General features: G+C 38.0%; 1 protein-coding gene across 1 annotated transcript in view; it reads left to right on the top strand.

Moving 5' to 3' along the window:
* Window positions 1–23,780, top strand: part of LOC130835729 (phospholipid-transporting ATPase IB-like) — a 160,875-nt gene that overhangs the window by 80,637 nt on the left and 56,458 nt on the right. Inside the window, 4 exon segments of the mRNA XM_057707520.1 lie at window positions 5,359–5,423; window positions 11,039–11,211; window positions 16,686–16,869; window positions 17,560–17,670. Coding sequence (XP_057563503.1) covers window positions 5,359–5,423; window positions 11,039–11,211; window positions 16,686–16,869; window positions 17,560–17,670 — 533 coding nt within the window.

Raw genomic sequence — 23,780 nt, forward strand, 5'->3', positions numbered from 1 at the left:
ATGAAAACTGAGTGCTAAAGTCTCTGTCCTCATGAAACTTACAATCAAGTAGACAAGACAGAAAATTAACAAGCAGATCACTGTCTGTTGCAGTATTATTGCAGTAAGTGCTAAGACTGAAAACAAAGCAGGGCATAGCCATGGGAAGAGGGAGCAAGTGTTGGGAAGGTTCCAGGCAAAGAGTGTGGTGAGTACAGTAGCCCTGGTGTCACGTCTGAGGAACAATGGAAAGGCCAGAGTGGGTGGAGTAGAGGAGTAAAGCAGAGAAAGAGGGGATGAGAGCTTGTCAGGCCACAGTAAGAAATATGTAGGGTTCTGAGTAGGGGAGTGATGTGTCATTTGTGTTTTAAAACTGTCTGCTGGCTGTTGTGTGGAAACTAGACTAAATGGAAGCCAGGAGATCACTTAGGAAGCCTCTGTAGGAGTCTAGACAAGAGATGACTGTGACTTGTACCAGGATATGATGAGGAATGTGGGGGAGGGACTCCAGTTGATCCTTGAGTGACATGACTTGAACTGCGTGGGTCCACTTGTACTTGGATGTTTTTCAGTGGTACATACTGCAGTACTGCACAATGTAGAACCACAGATACGGAGGGCCAACTGTGAAGGTATGCACGGATTTTTGATTGTGTGGGGGTTAGCTCCCCAACCCCGGCGTTTTTCATGGGTCAGCTGTAAATTTGGGATACATTTGGTGGGTTGATATGTTATCCCTCATTGATGTGGGTGCAGTGGGTGCAGATGACTCTTTCAAAGGGTTTTGCTGTGAAGCGAGCAGAGATCTAGGGAGGTAGCTGAAGAGAACACAGAGTTGATGAAGGGTTGGTTATTTCTGAAGGAGCTACTTAACCTCTCTAAACATCAATTATCTTGTCTGTAAAATGGGGATGGTAATAGTTTTTACTTCATCAGGTTGTTATGAGATGCCTTGAGGTAACTCCCGTGAAGAGCTTAGCTTGGTGCAAAGCATTTAGCAAGTCCTCCAGGAACATTAGATGTTAACGTAATTATTAAAGACTCAAAGGGGTCCAGCCACAATGTTGTTATTCATTTATCCATCTGACAGACATTTGGAAATACACCATGCATACGCGCTCCTTTTTCCTTCTCTTCCACATTTTCTGCCTTAATGTGACTTGCCATGTTTCTTGAGAACCACGAACTCCATGACCCCAGTAGCTTAGTGCATATCTTGTGAAGAGGCTCAGCTGACCCAGCACCATAGAAAAGGACGATTGCTTTCTCACCACCTTCCTAAATTACATCTTTGCCAGGCCCACTACCTGACACTGTTAGTTTTACCTGAGCCTTCAACTCACTCTTCAGCTCAGGGCTGAAACCCAATCTAGATAAGACCCAGTGGTTATTGTTAAGAGCGGAATTTTCATCCTTATCAAACGAGACTTATTTCTGTTACCAGAAGCCTACAGTTCACTTGAAGGACGCTTGGCTCAGAATAACCAGTTTGGGTTAGATAATTGCTATATTGAATTGCACCCATTTCAAACAAGTGTTTAGTAACTGTGGTGGATTTGAAAAAAGAAAGGAAACGAACTCTCCAATTTCTTAGAGTAGGACTTGAAAACACCAGGAAGAACTGGCAGGACTAGAATAAAGGGCAGTACACACGTGTGGTGGGGATAGGGCAAGACATACATGTGTCGGGGAAAGGGTAACGCACGTGTGTTGGAGAGGGGAGTCCACAGAGGGAGCGCTGGCCCCCTGGAGGGGCAGCCAGTGCATCTGTGCCTGTTGGAAACGAGTATCCACCGTTGGCACAGGTTTTTAGTTTTTAAAAGATAATCGAGAATTCTGTGTTATGATATGAAATATCCTGATTTATAACTTGCTTACTGTATAAAATGTTGTGACGGCAAAGCAAAACATGTCTGTTGGCTGAGTGCAGCTTGCTCTCCTCCAGCCCTGTCTGAGTTCTGGGTCCTAGATTGGACTTTGCTGTCTTCTTTTAGAGGCTCCTCAGGCAGAGGAGACGAGCTGAAAGACAGAGTCAGTGAACTTTGCCTGGTGTAAACCGAAGACTGTGCTGATATACTTTGTTTTCTCAGAGGCTTTCTGAGCTCTTGCTTTTTTCCCAGAAAAGCAATAGCCTTTGGTTAAAGAGCTTTTGTGTTACTTTCATGGGGTAATGGCTAAGGAATAATTCAAAGAGAAACAAGATTGAGAGCTGGTTCTGAGAGCTGACATCCTTACATCTTTGAAGAGAAATGTAGAGCATAGCGGTTGAAAGACAGGCTTTAGAGTTATAAAGATCAGGGCTTGAACCTGAATCTTCTGCCTCTATAGTTATGAGCCAGTGCCTTTGTAGATTTTTCTAACCCCCAGTTTTCTCATTAATAAAATGAAGGTAGTCATGATACCTCTGGTGGTTGTGATGATTACATGAGATGGTGTCTGTGAAGTTCTTTCTATTGCTCTATTGGGCAGAGTGGGGGCTTTGTAGATGTTAGCACCTGCCTTTATGAATATGGTGACAGTTTAAATTACCACCATCTTCCAAGGAGCTGAAGTTGGTTAGCCTCATGCAGTTAAAAGACAACTCTTAGTCTTGACACCGGTTCCAAGCAACATTTGGCTAAGGATTTGGCAGGAGGTTTACTTTCAGGAATCAGTATGCCAGGATTGTTTTTTGTCAATAGCAACAAGTGAAAATAAGGACTTCTGTATTTTTGGGGGGCATATTTTCTAAGACCAATTTCCAATTCTATTACCTTCTGAGAGTTTTCTGAGAACGTGATTCAACATGAGTCTACTGCCTCTTGACCTGAGTAGCAGGTATACTGTTACATCTGGTTACCAATGAATGTGTATGTGGTTTGTTCTTTTTTGTGTTAGCTTTGCTTCCTTGGGTTTTTAGAGGCTTCTCACATGTCTGTTGTAAATCTTCCTTTGTACCTGTGATGAGGCTGGTATGAGTAAGTACTCAGAACTTGCATGCTGATTTGATTGGCATTTTGGTCATAATGCATGGAGACTTTTTAGCCTTTGTTTAGATACAGCCAGTGGAGGCAGCAGTGGCTTCCGGAGAAAGGGAGGCTCCTCACGGGGGCAGCACCAGGAAGGACCCTTGCTGGGAGGCTGGCTTGCCCGTCTGTGTCTGATTTCTGTCCCTGAGCACCTGCACAGATACTAACTTCCCAACCTGAGCGCTGGGTCAGGAGCTGCCAGCATTCAGGCAGTGAACTTCACCAGTAACTTATTACAAAGTATGAGTGGACACGTGGACATTACAGTAGAACATGTCAGGAAGTCACTAGAATTCTTTGAAAAGTTTAGAATCTCTGGTTTTGAAAAGTCGCTGTAACAATGCAAAGCAAATACCCACAGTCTTCGAAATAAAAATTTAATTTAAAGATCATCATATTCTATAGAAAAGGACAGTTTACATAGGATACATGTCAGATAAACCAGTAATTAATGAAGAAGACCATTTAAAAATTACTTTCTTGTAATTGAACAGACTACAGTAGAATTCGTACATATAGGCATTTTGAATAATATACAAATCATGAAGCTACTTTTGTTATTGAAACATCCACAAGTTTCAGGAAATTTCAAAGAAAATATTAAAATGATATTATATAAATTTATATTTAAATTACGTTCCAACTTGCATGAAACTGATTTGTATGAAGAGTTAAATCATTTTAGAAAATTTGTTCCATACCATCATCAGTTATAGATGTACAAAACTTTAATTTTCAAAATTATTTATCAGAAATTTATGAGATCTTACAGCCTGTAAAAATATCATCAGAAAGATGCTGCTCACAATTAAAAATGATAAAAAATTACAATCTTGCAATTTTACAAGAGTAACTAACATTTCTTTCAATTGTTTGAAAATAAAGTTGCTAAATGTAAATTTGGATGATCTAATAAATGAATCTGCAGAAAATTAAGGCAGGAGAATCTTACAATTTCACATTAATAAAGAATCAAGATTTCACATTAATATTTTTTTGCATTATACAAAATTATGGCACCAAAAATATATTTTTTTGCACGTTGTAAGTCTGTGTTGTCCACTGTTACACCTGTTATGTTTTATAAGTATAAAATATTTTTAAAGAAAAGCGTTATATTTTGATGGCATTTCTCCCTTGCCTTTTCTTTTTTTTTGAACAAGGGGCCCACATTTTCATTTTGCTGAGAGGGAGGCTGGAGGATTTATGGAAGATTTGTGGGGAGAGGAAAGAGTGTGAGGTGGCCGTCTGGAGAGTGGGAGGGTGGTGGACCAGTGGGCAGCTGCTGAATGATATGCACACCCACCATCTCCTTAGGACAACCGTTAATTCTCAGAGACAAAAATGCAAGCTTTGAGACACAAGAGAAATCCTGTCCTCCCTTGCTCAGCCTGTGAAGAGCTCTTCTCTTAACCATCGAGTCCCCACTGCCTGCTCTTCTCCACCGCAGGCTCAGTTCCTTTCGTTTATCCGGGAGCTTTCAAATCATGCCCCTTTGATCGTTTGGGAGGAAAAAAAGTGATGTATTGTTCAACCATCTGCTTGTTAGTGGAAATAGTTTTCTCAGCTTCACAAAGCTTTAAAATGACTGCTTTTTACAAAGACTCAAACTTTTTGGTAAGGGCTCATGTTTCTCAGAGATGGTTTCATTCTTCTAGATACAGAGTGCATTTGGGCCCACTTAGACTAATACTGTGTAAATATATATATATTTATGTATATAATAAATATATACATAATACATAATAAATAGATACACATATGCACATAAATTTATATACATAATATAAATATTTAACATAAATATAAAATATATTATATAAAATATATAAATAATATAAAATATATATTTTTATTTCTCAGTCTAATTTTAAAAGTGAGAATGACTTAAAATTTTCAAATTGAAAAATGCTTCCTGAGATGTACAAGAATTGCACACATGTATTTCTTTTGGTCATACCTTGGATGATATTAGTATACTAGGTATAATACCGTTGATATAGCAATTTGATAGAGCAGAACTTGGCTTCCTCAATAACTTGGAATTATTACAAAGCATAAAGTGAAGCTCGTGTCATAAAAATATAATAAAAATAAAAACCCATAGACATTGAAAAGTACAGATTTAGCCATTAGTTATATGCACCTTCCCAACCATTTCTGTTACAGTTGCCTTTTAAGATTTAAATGAATCAATTTTTGACTCCTTTTCCTTCTACAACCCGTTGCTCAGTTTTTGTGATGAGCTACTGGGCTTTGAAATAGTCGTGAGGCAGGAAGTATGATAAAGGAAGAATATAAATAGATTAAAAACATAAGCTCATGGAAGGCACTGAGGCTTCAAATATGTGACATCTTTCTCTCTTTGTAGCATATTCCTGTAAACTGTTAACAGCTCAAATGCCTCGTATTCAGTTGAATGCAAATTCATTAAAGGTAAGTGATTTTTTAAACTGTATTTAATATGAATGTAACCAGCTTGTTACTTGAGGGTTACCCAACTCCTTAAAATCTACATAAGATTGCCTTCAACTCCCACTCAAGTCCATTGGAAAGTCTAGGTTTGCCCCAAAATTCTTTCCCAAGACTCTGAAAATTCTACTGGTTTTCTGTTCTATGTCACCCCTGGTTCCCACTTACTCCCTCCATCTGAGGCTAGTCCTTTATCACCACCCTGGCATCCATCATACGAAATCCAGGACTCAGATCCTTCATTTTTAAAACGGAAAAAGGAGGAAAAAAAATCTGTTTGTGTAACAGTCTTTATCAAAAGTTTGAGAAGGTAGATGGCATTTACATTGTAAGAATGAAAGGAATTTGGAATCCAATATTGAATATCCTTGCCCTTAAAAGTTTAATGGCTCGTTCTATTAAACATTTCTTATGGTATCATTTTCTTAGACTCATTTTTAAAGAATTTTAAGTAGATTTCATTTATTCCTTTTCTGACACCCTTCCTTTTTAAAAATGTAGATCTGAGTTTCTGACATATCGTTATTCTTCCCTACGAAAAAACTTAAAAAAATATTTCTTAAAAGGCAGATCTGCTGGTGATGAATTTCTTGTTTTTGTTTGTCTGAGAAAGCGTTTATTTCTCTTTTACTGTGAAGGATAATTTCATTGGATGTAGAATTTGAGGTTGGGGTTTCTTGTTCTTTCAATACTTTAAATATTTTACTTTACTCTCCTCTTGACTGCAAGGTTTATGATGAGAATTCTATCATTTCTTATCTTTATTCCTCTACAGCTAAGGAGGATTTTTCCCCCCTCTGGATTCTTGCAAGATTTCCTCTTTGTTTTTGGTTTTATGCAGTTTGACTATGGTATGCCCAGGTGTAGATTTTTGGCATTTATCCTGCTTGGTATTTCCTGAACTTCCTGGGTCTGTGCTTTTGTGTCAGCAATTAATTTTGGAAGAGTCTCAGTCATGAGCACTCAAACTTTTCCTTCTGTTCTGTTCTCTATTTCTTCTTCTTCTAGTATTCCTGTTGCTTGTACGTTAGATCTTTTAAATTGTCCCACAGTTCTTGAATATTCTGTTCTGTTTGTTGTTGTTGTTTTTCCTCTTTGAATTTCACTTTGAGAAGTTTCTGTTGACATATCGTCCAGCTCATTCTTTCTTTCCTCAGCTGTGTCCAGTCCACTGTTGAACCCATAAAAGACATTCCTCATTTCTGTTAGTACTTTTTACAGTGTTTTTACAGCCCTGTGGGTGTGCAGGTAAGGTGTGTGGGAGGGGAAGTGTTCTGTAATCTTATGATTAAATCTCAGTCTTCAACTGAAACTGTGCCCCTGTGTCTTCATAAGTGTTTCTTAGTGCTTTCTTTCTCCCCTTAGGTGAGACAGGGAGACCCAAGGGGGCTGGAGTTGGGTAAATGCCCTTCCCTCTGGGTGGGATAAGGCTCTGGTAAAGTCTTTAACCTCAGAGACTAGGCTTTTGCAGTGGAGAATGCTCTGGGCATATTTCACAACGGCTACGTTTCCCCTCCTGCTGACCCATGAGGGGAGTTTTCTCAGCTTTTCACCATGAGAACCTGATGAGGTTGCTAGAGGTAAACCCACAAAAGTGTGAGGGCCATCCCTTAAGATTGCAACCCAAGGAGTTTCTCACTTTCATGCTAGTCCACTCAGCCTCCAACAGCTCCTCAGAATTACTGTTGACGTCCTCCTCCCAGCTGATGGCTCCAGCTTCTGCCCCAGATAAACAGACCTAGCTGTCACTCTCTGTGCCCACATTTCTCCAGATCATGGGGAGGCAGGTAGTCCTGTAACCTCAGTTCTCTGCTGGATCCAAGTGGAGCTGATTTTCAGTGTGTTCAGCTTTTCTTCTGTAAGAATGGCAGTGGCATTCTTACAGAAACTTAAAATCATATAGGTTCATTTCTTACCCTCTACCGACCTTTTATTTTATAGTTTTCATATACACTCACTTAAATGTATTTATCTTAATACATTAATCCTCATAAACCACTGGTATAATTTTTGCTTTAAACAGTTTGGTGTGTTTGAAAGAAATTAAGATCAAAATAGTCTTTTATACTTTACTCATAGATTTACACGACTTTAGATTTTCATGTTTTTTTCCTGCTTTTTATGTTACATTCTATTTCACTGTGTATATTTTTAATCTAAACCATTTTTTCCTTAGCTTCTTGGTTTTTATACATCAAATAATCACTTTTTATTAGAACTTTTTTTCTTCTGAGTAAACACTTTTATTACATGTATAGCAGTCATGGCCCTTAATTGGAAGCAGGTGTGTGTGTGCGTGTGTATATAAAGATTCATTGAGCTGTACGTTTAAGATTTGTGCGTTTTACTGCCTGCCCATTATATCTCAATAAAGTACTCACCATAATATAAGAAGAGAAATCTTATGTTTAAGGAGTAGTTAATTCATGTCTTAAATTCTCATAGCATGTAATAGTGATGGTATCCCTTTTATCATTTTCTTTTATTTCTGAATGTAGTTTGCCTGTGTTTGGGGTTGTCTATAGCCTTTGTACTATTAATAAGGCTTTTAAGAGTATAATATAGAATGGAATCTTCTTATATGTTTTATAAAGCGCCTCCATTGTTAAATATTAGATAAGAGCTGAATTACAGTTTTTAATTTCTCCAAATTATATACAGCAAAGGAAACTGAGACATATGTTCACATTTCTGTTTACAAAGTTTGTGAATATTTTGGTCTCAATTGAGTAAGTGATTAGAATTAGTTGCATGAACTAGAATTTTCTAGAAGCTAGTCTTAGTGTACCCTACTTTGGAGGACTCTATTTCACTTAAATATTGTGGTTTAAATAGTATCCTGGTACTTTGTCTCTCTAAGCTTTTCTCATGTTTTAAGTTCTTGTAAGCTTTAAAATTATGCCATTTTCAAAGCTCATTATTCCTATATAATCATTATTTAATTACTGATATACTTGTCTTACATAATTGAAGCATATAATGCAATTTTCCTGTATAATGTGCTACAGGTTACCAAATTGGATTTTACATAATTAATTTTAGCAAGTCAGTCACATGGTCACGTTCTAGAATGAACTATGTCAGAATTAGCTTAACTCCTGTTGGCACTGGCAGCAGAAGCACTGGAAAAGAGAAATACATAAATTAGGGATGAGAGAAAAAGATTAAACATTCAAACTGACAATTTTAACTCTAAGCATTTAGTTTTCCTATGCAATTGTAAAATTGAAAACAATATGATAATTAGAAAAGCACCAAGTTTTGGGTTTGGTAATCAATGAAATGTGGAAAGATTATTAGAGGCAGCCTTCAACTGTGTCAGATTCCACTTGGGGGAAAGAACAATTGCAGTGACTTGAGACCATTCATGGAACATTCAGTCAGCTGTGTGGGAAGAGAGGAGGTAGAAATGTTTAACATGATATACAACGTTATATTACACTTAATAGTTCCTACACATTGTAAAATCAAACTTCACGTTTTTGAATTCCATCTATTGTTAGACCTTCAGATTTAATATAAAGGCCTCAGTAATTCAAGGATTATTAAATTACCTTTTAATTTAGGAAACATAGTTATTACATTTGAGTGATAAATAATGAAGGCCTTTTGAGAAAAATAGGGTTGAAGATTATTTTATTAAATCTTTTGGTGCTTGATACCTGTTGTGTTTTTTAAAATTTTTCTCCAATTAAAATTCGTTTATTAATGTTTAAGGAAAGTAGAGATCTTTTTTTTAACTCTTTAAAAATATATATATTTATTTATTTTACTTACTGGCTGCGTTGGGTCTTTGTTGCTGCACACAGGCTCTCTCTAGTTGCAGTGAGTGGGGGCTACTCTATGTTGCGTTGCTCGGGCTCCTCATCGTGGTGGCTTCTCTTGTTGTGGAGCACGGGCTCTAGGTGTGTGGGCTTTAGTAGTTGTGGCACACGGGCTTAGTGGAATGTGGGATCTTCCCAGACCAGGGATCAAACCCATGTCCCCTGCATTGGCAGGCAGATTCTTAACCATTGTGCCACCAGGGAAGTCCCAAAAGCAGAGATCTTAAAAAATTTCCGCTTTCTATCAATCATTGAATACAAGTGAAAACTATACTACAGTAAAATAATTAAACTCTTAAATATGATTTAGTACTTTAAGGCATTCATTTTAGCGAGTCATAGAAATAAAGCAGATACATCAATAAATATTTAGTGCACTGATCAGGTCCACCAGTCTTTCAATAAATGGTGATAACTGATATTTTCCAGTTTTTTTCCCAGTTGTATTTGATGAAGGAATTTTCTTATTGTTTATCTACATGACTCAAAATTTTATTACATGTTTTGAATGAAATAGTCCACTACTTGAATTTTTAACTCTGTCACTGGCATGGGAGTTATTTCTCTAAAATTTTGAGCTTTCAACAGTTTATGTGAGTTTCGAAGGAAAGAAAGGATGGGGTAAAAAAAAAACAAGATAAAGGAGATGACTCCCACATCTTAAATTGAGTCTCTATAACCATCCTTTTCTCTTAGACACCTGATACCCAGTTTTATAGAAATTCACCCCATTATTCTGTTCCCATCTTTTAAGGTTTTTCCAAAATTTCTCCGAACTTCCTTGTCTGCTATTAGCACCCTTCCATATCTTCCAACTAAGAATTCATTCCTACTTACATACCTTTTCAAAAACACTTTGAGATATAGTTCACATGGCATAAAATTAACCTGTTTAATATAATTGAATGGATTTAAATACATTTACAGATACACGCAACTGTCGGCAGAACCAATTGTAGAATCTTTTCATCATCCCTAAAAGCAGCTCTGTGCCCTTTAGCTGTCATCTCCCTCATCCTCCTTCCCCCGCTCCTAAACAACACTCATCTGCTTTCGGTTTGCCTACTGTGGACTTTTATATTAATCAAACATATAATAGACAGTCTTTTGTGATTGGCTTCTTTTACTTACCGTAATGTTTTCGAGGTTCATCCATATTGTACCGTGCATTAGTACGTCACACCTTTTTTATAGCTAAAGAATACTTCATTGCATGGATAGACTGTATTTTTTTTATGCGCTCATCAGCTTGCTTCTACTTTTAGGCAATTACAGCTAATGCTGCTGCTTGTACATTCACGTCCAAGTTTTTGTGCAGACGTTTTCATTTCTCTTGAGTGTATATGCACTAATGACTGGAATCGCTGGGTCATTCAGTAACTCTGCGTTTTAATTATTTGAGGAACTGCTGGACTATTTTCCAAAGTTGCTGCGTCATTTTACATTCTGACCAGCAGTGTATGAGGGTTCTGATTTGTGTACGTCCTCATCAATACATTATCTGACTTTTTAATTCTAGTCGTGCTAGTGGGTATGAAGTGGGATCTCACTGTGGTTTTGATTGGCATTTACCTGATGACTAATGATCTCAAGCATCTTTTCATGTTATTTATTTACTTTTAAATTTCATTTCTGTGCGATTTTTCAAAGGGAAGGATGTAAACATATGCCTTAATCTACCATCTTGACTCAAAAGGTCTTTTCATTTATGTTTAAAATGATAAAAATAAAGTGATTTCGCCCTCTTTGTTTTAGGCAACACAACAAATGATTAATCAGAACTGCCAAGATCTTGGAGGCTTGTTAGGTAAAGAAAATGACCTGGCCCTAATCATTGATGGTGAAACACTGAAGCATGCCCTCCACTTCGAAGTTAAGAAGAACTTCCTTAATTTGGTCCTCTCATGCAGAGCAGTATTATGTTGTAGGTAAGAATATAGTCACTGTTGGTTTTTATTCCTTCCATATTTAATATTGCATGAAAATATAGACTTGGAAATATAAGTTTTTGCAGAGACAAAGTTCCTTACTGGGAAGATATGTGCTCAAACTGAAATGAAAGGTCTGAATTTAATTCTAATTGTCAGGTTTAAGATTTACTCAAAAGCAGTTTATAATTTTTCAGTGGTACATTGTTTATCGATGTATTGGCCAAATGAAGTCTTTCAGGTAGAACAAAAGCCCTCAGTTTATTTACAGTGAGGGGCAAATTTGAAAACAATTCACTGACACCTAGAGGAAAATGAAGTTATGAATAGAAGTGCAAGTAAAAACATTGTATTCTTAAAAAAGCAAATCATCTGTAATCAAGCTGCCTGGACTGAGAAAATCATGAAATTATGTATAGAATAGGTGTTCCATGTGCCTCAATAAAAATAGTAAATGGACCAACTATTAGAGCATATTAGTGCATTAGACTTGTAAATATTATTACAGACGAGCTCCTCAGTCAGTGAGGTCCACTACACGCTTTACACGCCTCCCTTAAATGTCCTTTTGTATTTCATTCGGCATCTACTAAAAATATTCAGTAACTTCTGTTCTTCACTCTGCTTTCCCCTGAGGTGTCTGTAGTTTATGTAGCCTTCAGGATTCTTTGTGACCTAGTCTTCTATCAGTTAGCACTGAGAGACATGATAGAAAGCTGAATTCAAATCCAGCTTAGGCAAAAAGGGAAATTATTAGCTCACATAACTGAAAACTCTGCAAGCAGAACTGACCTCAAGGAAAGCAAGCAAATTCATAAATAATTGGTTCACCAGAATGGTTTCTTTTAACCATTCAGATTTGATGAACCGGTTTTCAATTTGCATCAACCGTATTTCTCACTTTTTCTCTGCTCACACTCCCTACTCATGCTGCTGGAAACTGGAGGGGACAAGGAAAGGATGTCCTGGAGAGGCAGAGAGGGGGAAAACATGGGCTGATTTTGCCACTTAGGGTGGATGTTCCACACAATTATTGGCGTGCGTGAATGGATGGATGTTGGTGGTTTGTCCTAAATCTGGCTTCACTCATGGTTTGATGTGGGGCTCGAACAGTGTCATCTGGTGCAGGCTTTATCCCTAAGCTGGGTCGCCTTTTGGCAGCATGTTGGGGCATGGCAGACCCAAGCCTCACATCCTCATAGAACTGCGCCCAGAGGAAGATTTGCATATGTTCTCTCCCAGAAAGGGGACGGCATGTTTCATTGGCTCTGAAGGTAAATACGTGCTGTCAGGAGCCTAAAATGAGAAACAAAACAGAAGGGTTATTTACATGCTGGTTACAGTGAAAAGGCTGCTGTACCCCAAGGTCTGGAACCTGAAAGGAGTGGGTCCTGCAGAGTGGGCTGCCCCGAGAGGAGCAGTGAGCTGTGGTGGACAGACAACCAGCTGGAGAGGACATTGCAGGGAGGAGCAGGGAGTGACCAACCTGACCTCACTGTCCTCCCCTTCCAGCTTCTGCAGGGGTCACTCACTGGCGCAACTGTGACACCAACTCTCAGTCTTCCAGGTTTATGTGATCAAGTGCCTTCATTTCTCCATGTCCTCACTCTTAAGTGTTCCCATTAGATGAACAGTAAACATAATGAATGTAAAAGTGAAGTCTGTTGGCTGAGCTGTATGCTGAACTGGTGAAAACAATTGGGTATGGAATTGGCTGAAATGGTCATTCACAAGAGGAGTGGGAGGCATAAAGAAGAAGAGCAGGCTGTGTCTAATATCCTTCATGGCTTTAAATTTTTATGATTTTATTTTATTTTTCTGCACATTTTCTGCTAAAATTTCATTAAGAATTTTTAGTCTATGCACCCGAAGGGTACTTGTTTGTGGTTTTATTTCCTTTAATGTCTTTGACTAGCGTCGGTATCAGGACAGTTCTGGCCTGATAAAATGAGTCAGGAAGTGTTCCTCTATCCTCTTTTTTCTAAAACACTTTCTGTAGTATTGGTATTATTTCTTCCTAAAGTGTCTGATAGATTTCACTGTTGACACCATCTGGGCCTGGTCTTTCCTTTGAGGAAAGGTTTTGATGAATAATTCAATTTCTTTAGCAGACATTTAGATATTTTATACTTTTCAGTTAGTTTTGGCAGTTTGTCTTTCAACGAATTTGTCCATTTTATCTAGTTGTCAAGTTTGTCTTCTTCACAGTGTTCCTTTATTTATCTGTTTTAAAATTTTTGTGTGATCTGTGGATAGTGTTCCTTCTTTCCTTCCTTATACGGATAATTTGAGTTTACTCTCTTTTTCTCCTTAACAGGAAAATTAGCTAGGGCTACAGCAATTTTGCTGATCTTTTCAAAGGGCCAAACTGGTTTGTCCAGTTTCTATTTGCATGCTGATATATATATATACACACAACATATTATATAATAGAGGCATATAAAATAGAATCATAACATAATATTCTGATATATAGTATAGTATATTCAGATCTGTATTATTTTTCTACTTTCACCTTACTTTAGATTTCCTTTATTTTTCTTTTTCTAGTTAAGGCAGAGGGTTTCATAATTGATTTTAAGCTTTTCTACTATAAAGCATTTCAAGATATAAATATTTCTTTAAGCAGTGATTTAACTACAACTGACATTTTGATATGTTGTCATTTAGTTCAAAGTACAGTATTTTCTCATTTCCCTTGTGGTTGCCTTTTTGACCCATGGGCTATTTAAATGTGTGTTTAATTCCCACACACTTAGGTATTTCCTGTCTTCCTTCTGTTACTGATTTCTAACTTGTTTTTTTTTCCTTTTGGGGGGGTACTTTTATTTTGAACTAATTTTATTTTATTTTTTTAAGAACTTTTATTGAGATATAATTGACATACAATAAACTGCATGTATTTAAAGTGTACAATTTGGTATTTGTTATTGATCTCTAACTTAACTCTGTCATCAGGGTAAACACTCGACTTGGTTGTTTTTTTCTCTCTGTACTTTGAATTTGTCATTCGGTTGTCTTCTGGCTCCATTGTTCCTGGTGAGAAGGTCGTCTTACAGTTGTTGCTGTATGTGGTGTATCATCTTCCTCTTGCTGCTTTCCAGATTTTCTCCTTGTCGTTGGGTTTCTGCAGTGTGCCCACGTTGCTGCTAAGTGTAGTTCTCGTTGTGTTTATTCTAGTTTGGATTCATTGTATCCCTAAATTAATGTGTTTTGATCAAATTGGAAAGTTTTCAACTTATTTCTTCAAGTATTTTCCTGCGACTTTTGTTTTCCTTTGCCTTTGGGACTCTAATTACACACCTGATTAAATGCTTGATGTTGACGAGACACCTGTGGCACTGTGCGTTTTTCTTCAGTTTCCTCCCCTTTCCTCTTTAGAGTAGGTATTTTTTTTTACTGACCTAACTTCAAATTAATTGATTCTTCTCCCATCTCAGATCTGAAGTTCATGTAGTATACTTTTTATTTCATCACTAGAGTTTCTATTTTTTAATAGTTTACATTCTTCTGTCAGGATATCCTATTTGTTGATTTATAATTGTCATAAGTTTCTTTGATTTTTTTGGAAAGTAATAACGTCTATTCAGTTGAAAAGGGTAGAAATTAGCTGTTTAACGTCTATTTTGAATTCCTACTATGTTTTAGGATTATGTTTTCTTACTACATTCATGCTTTTAAAATACAGCATATTGACTTTTTTTCCTATCCCTAGTAGATATCTCCCCCTTACTTCAGATTTCATGAATAGACAACTTTGGGACTTTGCTTATGTTTCAGCCAATAGAATGGCAAGATGGACTTTGTCAGACATGAATATAGAGACGATCAATTGAGAATACTAAACTCCAGGGTTAAGGAGATTTGGTTTAATACTCACATATGGAAACATAGCTTAAAATGTTTTGTTGATTGAAGCTCAACTAACAGATAGTTGTTAAAAGACTTATATTAGGCTGTGTTTTTATATATGCGTGGGGAGATCCAAAATCAGATTAGTGATGATCCAGTTCTCTTCTTAACTGTTCAGAACTGACTTGGAGCTTTGGTAAAGAGCACAGAACTTCATGAGGAAGTGATTGAAGGACTTGAGGATGTGTGGCGGGGGCAGAGAAGGCTAATTGGGTTGGTCCCTGATATTTGGAGAACTTGGCCGCCAAGAGGATGGAGTTGAGATTTGAATTAAGATGTGAAGAGTCAGACTTGAGATTAATTAAATTGAGTTAGTTTTTTTCCCCTCCACAGATATCGTGGTCTAAATATGAAAGTGATCATCAGACTAAATGGTGAAGTTATTATCCCTGCAAGTATTTCAGTAAAAGAGCCAGTATCTCTTGATGGGAACTAGGCTTACAAATGGTTCCTAACATCCTCTATGTAAGAAATTTTTCATATCACACCTGTGATGTAGTGATGCCAACATGTTATATTCTCTTCATTGTGAAGCAAAAGTTTTTTCCAGCTGTGCTTCTGCCTTAAAATTTGGAGTGTGTTCTAATCAAGGAAACCTTCTCTCACCTCACTTTTTAATAATCTCACCTGAAGTTTGGAAAGGTTAAACTTAAATTAGTTTTTAGGAGCTGCTCTGTGGGAAGAGAATGGTGAGCGAGGTCATTTGCTTTCTAAAATATAAACCCCATGTGTGCTCTTACCATTTTTGTTGTTTGATGGAAGTGTGTGTCCTGCTTGCTGAGTGCACGGATAAACAAGTGATGAATAATAGGTAAAGTTTTGCTCTCCTTCCTTGGCATATTTGTAAGTGTTTTATGGATAGACAGTGTCTGCTATTCTGAAATTTTTTAGGAATATTAAGTTTGCTTTTGTAGCTTGTCTCAGAAAAAAAGTATCAGTGATGTATCCTAATCTGCACTGAACACATCACATGAGAAAGAAACAAACTTTTAAGTCACTTAGCTTTTGTTTGTTGCTGCTGTTTCCACAGCATGACCTTGACTCTCCTGACTGATAACCTTCTCATTGTTATGTCTCCTTGTATATTTCAAGTAGTTTGATTATCAGAGGCTACTCTATGTTCCATTCTTTGGGTAAATGCCTTCATACAGTTTCAGAAATAGTAGCCCTCCACTTCTTCCTCTCATGTGTTTAGATAATGTAAATTAATATAGCAGGCCAGCGTCAGACAACCGGTAGTGGTGGGGAAAATGACAAACTCCATGTAAACTGGGCAACCAATATTGTGTATTTCTTTGGGGATGTTAAAGAAGCTACTCTGTGGTTTTTTGTTTTTATTTTTTAATTTGCTTTTTGGTTTTGTTGGGGGTAGGTAGGAGCTTTCTTATATATATGAAAAGCTTAATTAACAAACTGGGAAATTTATGAGTAACTGCCATTTAAATGTGGCTGTATGTAGATTATTGCTGACTCCTTTGTAAAGCCTTTTAGAACAGGATAAAGTAAAATGAACCAAAACAGAACAGTAAAACGTGGTTGTTTCTGTCTTTTTTTTTTTTCAGGTTATCTCCCCTCCAAAAGGCGGAGATAGTGGATATGGTTAAGAAGCATGTGAAGGCCATCACTCTGGCCGTTGGGGACGGTGCCAACGATGTGGGGATGATTCAGACAGCCCATGTGGGTGTGGGCATCAGTGGAAATGAGGGCATGCAGGCCACCAACAGCTCAGATTATGCCATCGCTCAGGTCAGCGGCGTGAGTGGTCAGCTGGGTATGGAGAGTATAGACGACCTCGGGTCCACCCCTGAGGCTTATCCCACTCTCTAAGCTGCTTTCTCTAAGGAACTACTAACACCTTGTTACCCAGGCAGGCTCGTATGGCTCACTGCACACAGGCCAGTAAATTGAGAGAGAAGTCTTGGGGGCAAGGAATTGCAACTTTATTTGAAAAGCCGGCAGGCCAAGAAGATGCTGGACTTGTGTCCCAAAAAACCATCTTGCCTGAGTTAGAATTCGGGCTCCTTTTATACTAAAAGGGGCAGGAGTGAAGTCAACATTTCCTGGTTGCAGTCAGCCTCCGGAGGGGATGTGCTAATCTTTTCCTCCCTGCAGCCATCTGGAGGTGGGCCTGGTCAGGATGTTTCCTGTGAGCTAGACAAAGGTGTTTTAGCTTAATGTTCACTACTTAGGAGGCAGGGGTCCCAGAGATGGGCCGTTATCTTAATAACAAGAGAAGTTAATTTTACAAAGCTTTGAAAAAATTCTTTATAGCAAACAGTCATCTCAGGTTATCTGGGAATACATTTCATTCTGCTTCTGTCTTCCAGAGTGGAAACTGCTGAGATGTGAAGACAGTGGGAAAATGACATTTTGTGGGGTTTGTCAGTAAATGGTAGGTCCCTTTGAACTTCATTGACCGTTATTTCTATCTTTTAGTTTAGCTACTTGGAGAAGCTTCTGTTGGTTCATGGAGCTTGGAGTTATTTTCGAGTGACCAAATGCATATTGTATTCTTTCTACAAGAATGTCGTGTTATACGTCATTGAGGTAAGAAAGGAGATATGCTCTCTTTACTTGAGGAATTAGGTCTCTCGTCTTTGATATAGAGCTTGATAGTTTAGTTTTTTTCATATTTACCTCACTTAAAATACCATTACATAATCCTGCTTTAAGCTTTTGCTCACATAAAATCGATGTAATAAAAAATGTTAAGCAAAATGTTATGACATCATGATAATTTATGTGGTAAAAAAATACCCTGTTTGAAACAAGTATGTATCTGCCAGCTCCAGATCCTCCAGGTGGTTAAAGGCACCAGAAATCTCTGGGCTTTTGAGCTGTTTTTCTCCTGACACAGGAAATCATGTTCCGAAGCTCTCGTTGCCTTCCTGACATCCCACTAAGGGACGGGAAGGGCCTTGTTCTTCCAGACACCTGCTCTCTCCTTTCGTGTCTTGGCAGCACTTAGCACTGGTGGTTAAAGCACGTGGAAAAAGAAGACTTTTTACTAGCATTGTTTTCACATCAAGAAAATAACGTGAGATAAACCTGTCCCTGCCCTCCTCCCCGCGCTGGGCGCGGCAGGCCTGTGGTCTCCATGCTGCTGCCAGCCCTGCCGCCTACCCCGGGCTCCTGTCCTCACAGCCACACTGGCACAGTGCCGGCAGCGGGACTTTTATTTTTCCTGAAAATGGAACAAAGAAGAGTTCCATAACTGCATTTTTCATGGAATCTGAAAGTTTGCCATGCCTTTATTGCTTCTGAAAAAGCATATTTTCTCGAGTGTGTAGTGTATAAGGATTAAGGGGTATGGAAGTGAATCTTCCTTTTTTTATTGAAGTGTCGTTGATTTGCAATATTATGTTAGTTTCAGGTGTACAACATTGTGATTCAGTATTTTTACAGATTGTACTCCGTTTAAAGTTATTACAAAATAACGGCTGTATTTCCCTGTGCTGTACAATATATTCTTGCTACTTGTTTATTTTAAAAGTTATTTATTTGTTGTTTTTTTAAATGTGTAGTTGACGTACAATATTATATTATTTTCATGTGTTCATGCTCACTTTTTTTATACATGGTAGTTTGTGTCTCTTAATCCCATAGCCCTATCTTGCCCTTCCCCCACTTCCCTCTCCCCACGGGTAACCTCCAGTTTGTTCTCTCTGTGAGTCTGTTTTTGTTTTGTTATATACATTCGTTTGCTTTATTTTTTAGATTTCACATATGTGATAACATAGTATTTGTTTTTGTCTGATTTATTTCACTTAGCATAATACTTTGTAGGTCCATCCATTTTGTCGCAAATGGCATTATTTAATTCTTTTTTATGGCTGAGTAATATCTCATTGTGTGTGTATACCACATCTTTATCTATTCATCTGTTGATGGGTACATTATTTACAATAGTCAAGATATGTGAATCTTCTAACAACTGTCCTGACTTAAAAAAATACCTCTGTAAGCTTTCAATTTAGTTGTGGAACTATATATATAATATATATAAAATTTATTTTATTTTTTTTTACAATAAACTGCATATATTTAGAGTGTACAATTTGGTATCCCAGTCTCCCAATTCATTCCCCTCCAACCCTCCCCGCTTTCCCCACTTGGTGTCCATATGTTTGTTCTCTACATCTGGGTCTCTGTTTCTGCCTTGCAAACCAGTTGATCTGTACCATTTTTCTATAGTCCACATATATGTGTTAGTATATGATATTTGTTTTTCTGACTCACTTCACTCCGTATGACAGTCTCTAGATCCATCCATGTCTCTGCAAATGTCCCAGTTTCATTCCTTTTCACAGCTGAGTAATATTCCATTGTATATATGTACCACATCTTTTTCATCCATTCATCTGTTGATGGACATTTAGGTTGCTTCCATGTCCTGGCTATTGTAAATAGTGCTGCAATGAACATTGGCGTGCATGTGTCTTTTTGAATTATGGTGTGGAACTATATTTTGAAACATTTTATTTTGAAATAATTATAGATTCACAGGAAGTTATAAAAAAATATTTACAGGAGATCTTGTGAACTGTTCACCCAATTTCCCCCAAAGATAACACCATATATAAAGCTACAGGATAGTATGAAAACCAGGAAATTGATATTGGTACAACTCACAGAGCTTATTTGGATTTCATCAGCTTTACATGCATGTGTGTGTACGTGTGCATGTGTGTCACTCTATGCACTTTTTTCCCTGTGTAGACTCACATAACCACCAGAGTAATCGAGATACAGACCTGTTCCAATAAAAGAAACAAACCTGCCCTGTCACCATAGGATCTCCCTCACGCTACCTTTTTGTATCCACACCCACCCTTAACCCCTGGCAGTGCCTAATGGTTCTCTTTTCCTACAACTGGGTTCTTTCAAGAATGTTTTAAAATGCAGTCATATAGTATGTAACTTTTTGAGACTGGATTATTTTCACTCAGTGTAATTCCTTTCGGATCCATGCCAGTTGTTGCATGAACAATCATTTTTCCTTTTTATTGCTGTGTAGTACTCCACAGCATGGATGGCCATAACTTGCTTACCGTCCACCTGCTGAAGGACATTTAGGTTGGTTCCAGTTTGGAGCCATCCTGAATGAAGTTGCTATGAACATGTGTGTAGGCTTATGTGTAAACACAAGTTTTCACTTACTTAGCGTAAGTGTCCAGGAGTACATTTGCTGAGTCGTATGGTAAGTGTATGTTTTGTCTTAGAAGATACTGCCAAACTGTTTTCCAGAGCGACTTTACTATTTTAAATTCCCACTGGCAAAGTATCTGTTATCCTGTTTTTCTAGATCTTTGCCAGCATTTGGTGTTACTATTTGTTATTTTAGCCATTCTGATAGATGTATTAAGATCTCACTGTGGTTTTTTTTCTCACTGTGATTTTAAGTCACATTTTGCTACTGGCTAATGATGTTGAATCTCTTTTCATGTCCTTACTTGCTCTCTGCATGTCTTCTTCAGTGAAGTGTCTCTGCGTATCTGGTCATTTTCTAACTGGATTGTTCATTTTTTTTCACTGTTAAGTTTTGAGACTTCTTCACATATTCTAGATACTAGTCATGTGTCAGAAATGAAGTTTGCAAATACTTGCTGCCTGTCTGTATCTTGTCGTACCATGTTTTCATGGTATGGTGTTAACTGTCGGTTTTTTGTAGATGCCCTTCATCAAGGTGAGGAAGTTCCCCCCTTTTCTTAGAACGCTGAGAGCTTTTAATTGTGAATTAGTGCTGGATTTTGTTAAATGCTTTTTATGTCCAGTGATGTAATCACATGATTTTTATTCTTAGCTTATTGATACGTGGGTTACATTGATTGATTTTCAAATATTGGACCAGCTTTGTGTCTCTGGAATAAAATCTACTTTGTTGTAGATTCTTTTCATACGTTGATAGATTCAATTTGCTAATATTTTATTGAGGATTTTGCTAGTACTATTTCTGCATTTTTGGCAGTTCAATGACAAATAGAATGAACCAGGTTCCTTTTCTAAGGAATGAAAAATACTTAATGACTTTGATTCCATATTTCATAAATAATGCTCAATTTGAGGTGAGTCTGAGGAGTGTGGCGAGCCAGCAACACCTGGAAAAATTTTCTACCAGTTTAGCAAATCTGAGTTAACCCTAGATGGACTGTGGTTTTCCCACTTTTAAATGTATTTAGTTGCATTTTTCTATATACTTTAAAGAATAAAACATAACTTCTGTCAACAGTTAACATTAGTTAGCTCATTACCAGCTTAGGGATTCTGTCTGGGCATTTCTTTTTCCACTTGAAGGTCACCAAAAATATTAACATGTTGAGAAATTGTCCTGTACTTCTATTTTTGGAGGTGCACGGCATTAATTAGTTAGAAAGACAGATTTTATAGTACGTTGAAAAGCCATAGTGTATGTTTTGAATAAATAGCATGAAGAATAAGTGAATGTTATAAGTATTTAAAATACTGTACTTTATCATTCTTTTTTTCGTGTCATCAAATGGGATTTTGCCAAAATGTCAATGAAATCAAGCTTGCGTGAGCTAAACAGAAAGTCAGTCCATTTATTTTAACATTTTAATTTCTTTGTTATTGTTCTTTTTGTACCAGATAAGTAATTTCAATGAGATACATAGCTCTGATTGTCCGATAATGCATTGCTTCAGTAAAGAATGATATTGAGTTGTGAAGGTTCAGAATGACTTTGTCCATGCCATCAAGAAATCGTAGCACCTGAAACTAATTACATCTACAATTAGCCCATTAAAATTCTCTTCAGAAACATCTTGCCAAGTCCCGGGCTACTTAGAGAAGCTGTCAAAATCTCTCAAATATGTGGTAGTCAAGGACATTATTTCAAATGAAGGGTACAAATTCAAATCTTGTCCAGGATTACCTGGTACTGAACTGCTGACCCTGGCAAATGGGACTAGATTTGAAATATTTATGTCTTTCAACAACTGGGGCACACTGGGCCCATAAAACCTCGTTTTGGTACTTAATGGTGATTTTTGACTTTATTCTTCTAAAAACATACTTAGTTATAAACCTCATTTTGTTACCATGTAATTGTTTTTGTATGTGTTAGAGCCTAGGCAGAGACTCATTGTTAAGACAACTCTAACTAGTTAGAGACAGCTCAGGTGATTGATTGCATTGCTCAGGAAGCATCCCGTTGTGACCCCTGGCACCTGCTGCCCCAAGGCTACATGACCACCAGCACACCTCCGACTCTCTCCAAGGCCAAAGATCAATCAGCTGACATCAGGCACCGCTGCTGGTTATTGATAAACTAAACTCTCTCCCTATATAAGAAACCAGCCCAAAGGGAGGGGGCTGGCTCTCCTTAAGGGTCTCTCTCTCTCTCTCTTTCTCTTTCTTTCTCTTTCTTGCTTCCCCTTTAATCAGCTTTCCCCATTATCTGCTTGCCTGGCTCGCTCTCTTTTTTTCTCCACACTCGCCTTACAGTATAGTTATGTTTTAACCAGTTAAACTTCAAGATACTTCAAAGCATGAGATGTATTTTACAAATATATTTTGTTGATAATTCCAACTCATTCTAGGAAGGATTTGAGGCATGGTTTTAAAAATTATATTGTACGCCTGTATATGTGGTTGCCACAAAAATGGCATTTATTCAGTGGTATCAAGATGTTAGGCACTGTAATAATCATTTTCTATGTATTATCTTATTTAAAACTTGCAAATCCTATGAGAAGCAGGCTTCGAGAGGCTAAATCACTCGTCTAGGGTCACACAGCAGTGAGAGCGTGCCGAGACCAGCTCGGCGACTCGAGGTGAGTGACGGGTACCGCAAGCTTGAAGAAGACACAGACACAGACTGAAGAGAAAAGTGGGACCGGGGGGCTCAAGACCTCTCGGATCAAGAGCCCTGCTGACTCATCCCAGGCTGCTTTTATTGAGTTCGTGGGCTAACATTCTCAGGTTACCCTCATAAACAATCAAAGGCCTCACATGACTGAGGCAATTATCTTTGCTTAATTCCTGGGTCCGAGTTGAGCAGGTGTGGATTTGAGCTGGGGGTGGAGAGCAAAACAGCCCTGGGGGCAGGAGACCTCTCTCAGATATTAGGGGTCTGTGCCCCACCCGTGTTGGCCCCTCTGCGACTGTGCCTGTCTTAGGTTGTTCCTCCCTTGAGGAATCTTACCCGTCTCTGGCTAACCAGTCATCCTCCAGGGCCAAACACGGTGATATAAGGAAGGTTCTATGCACCACCCCTGTTGGCCCCTCTGCGGCTGTGCCTGTCTTAGGTTGTTCCTCCTCTGAGGAATCTTACCCGTCTTTGGCTAACCAGCCATCCCTCAGGACCAAACAGGGTGATATTAGTCTCCACGCCCTGCACCCTCAGCTCCTCCACTGCTCAAGAATCTCATCGATCGGCCCACATCAAAAAGGTTCCCGAATGTCTTCCCACATCTCCCCCTTTTTGTTTTCGTAGGAGAAGATAAGCCTGTAGGAGAAGATAAGCCTATTCGAGTTATTTCTTTTTCCGTCAATCCTTGGAGCATTCTTCCTGTGCACCTGAGAACTTAAACATAGGATAATTAAAAGACAACAAAAAGTATCAAAATGCTTAGGAGACTGCTATTCATGCCTTTTATCCAATCCAATGGATGCAATGCTTTTAATCCATCAGCTAT

Source organism: Hippopotamus amphibius, chromosome 14, assembly GCF_030028045.1.
Source record: "Hippopotamus amphibius kiboko isolate mHipAmp2 chromosome 14, mHipAmp2.hap2, whole genome shotgun sequence".
NCBI lineage: Eukaryota > Metazoa > Chordata > Mammalia > Artiodactyla > Hippopotamidae > Hippopotamus > Hippopotamus amphibius.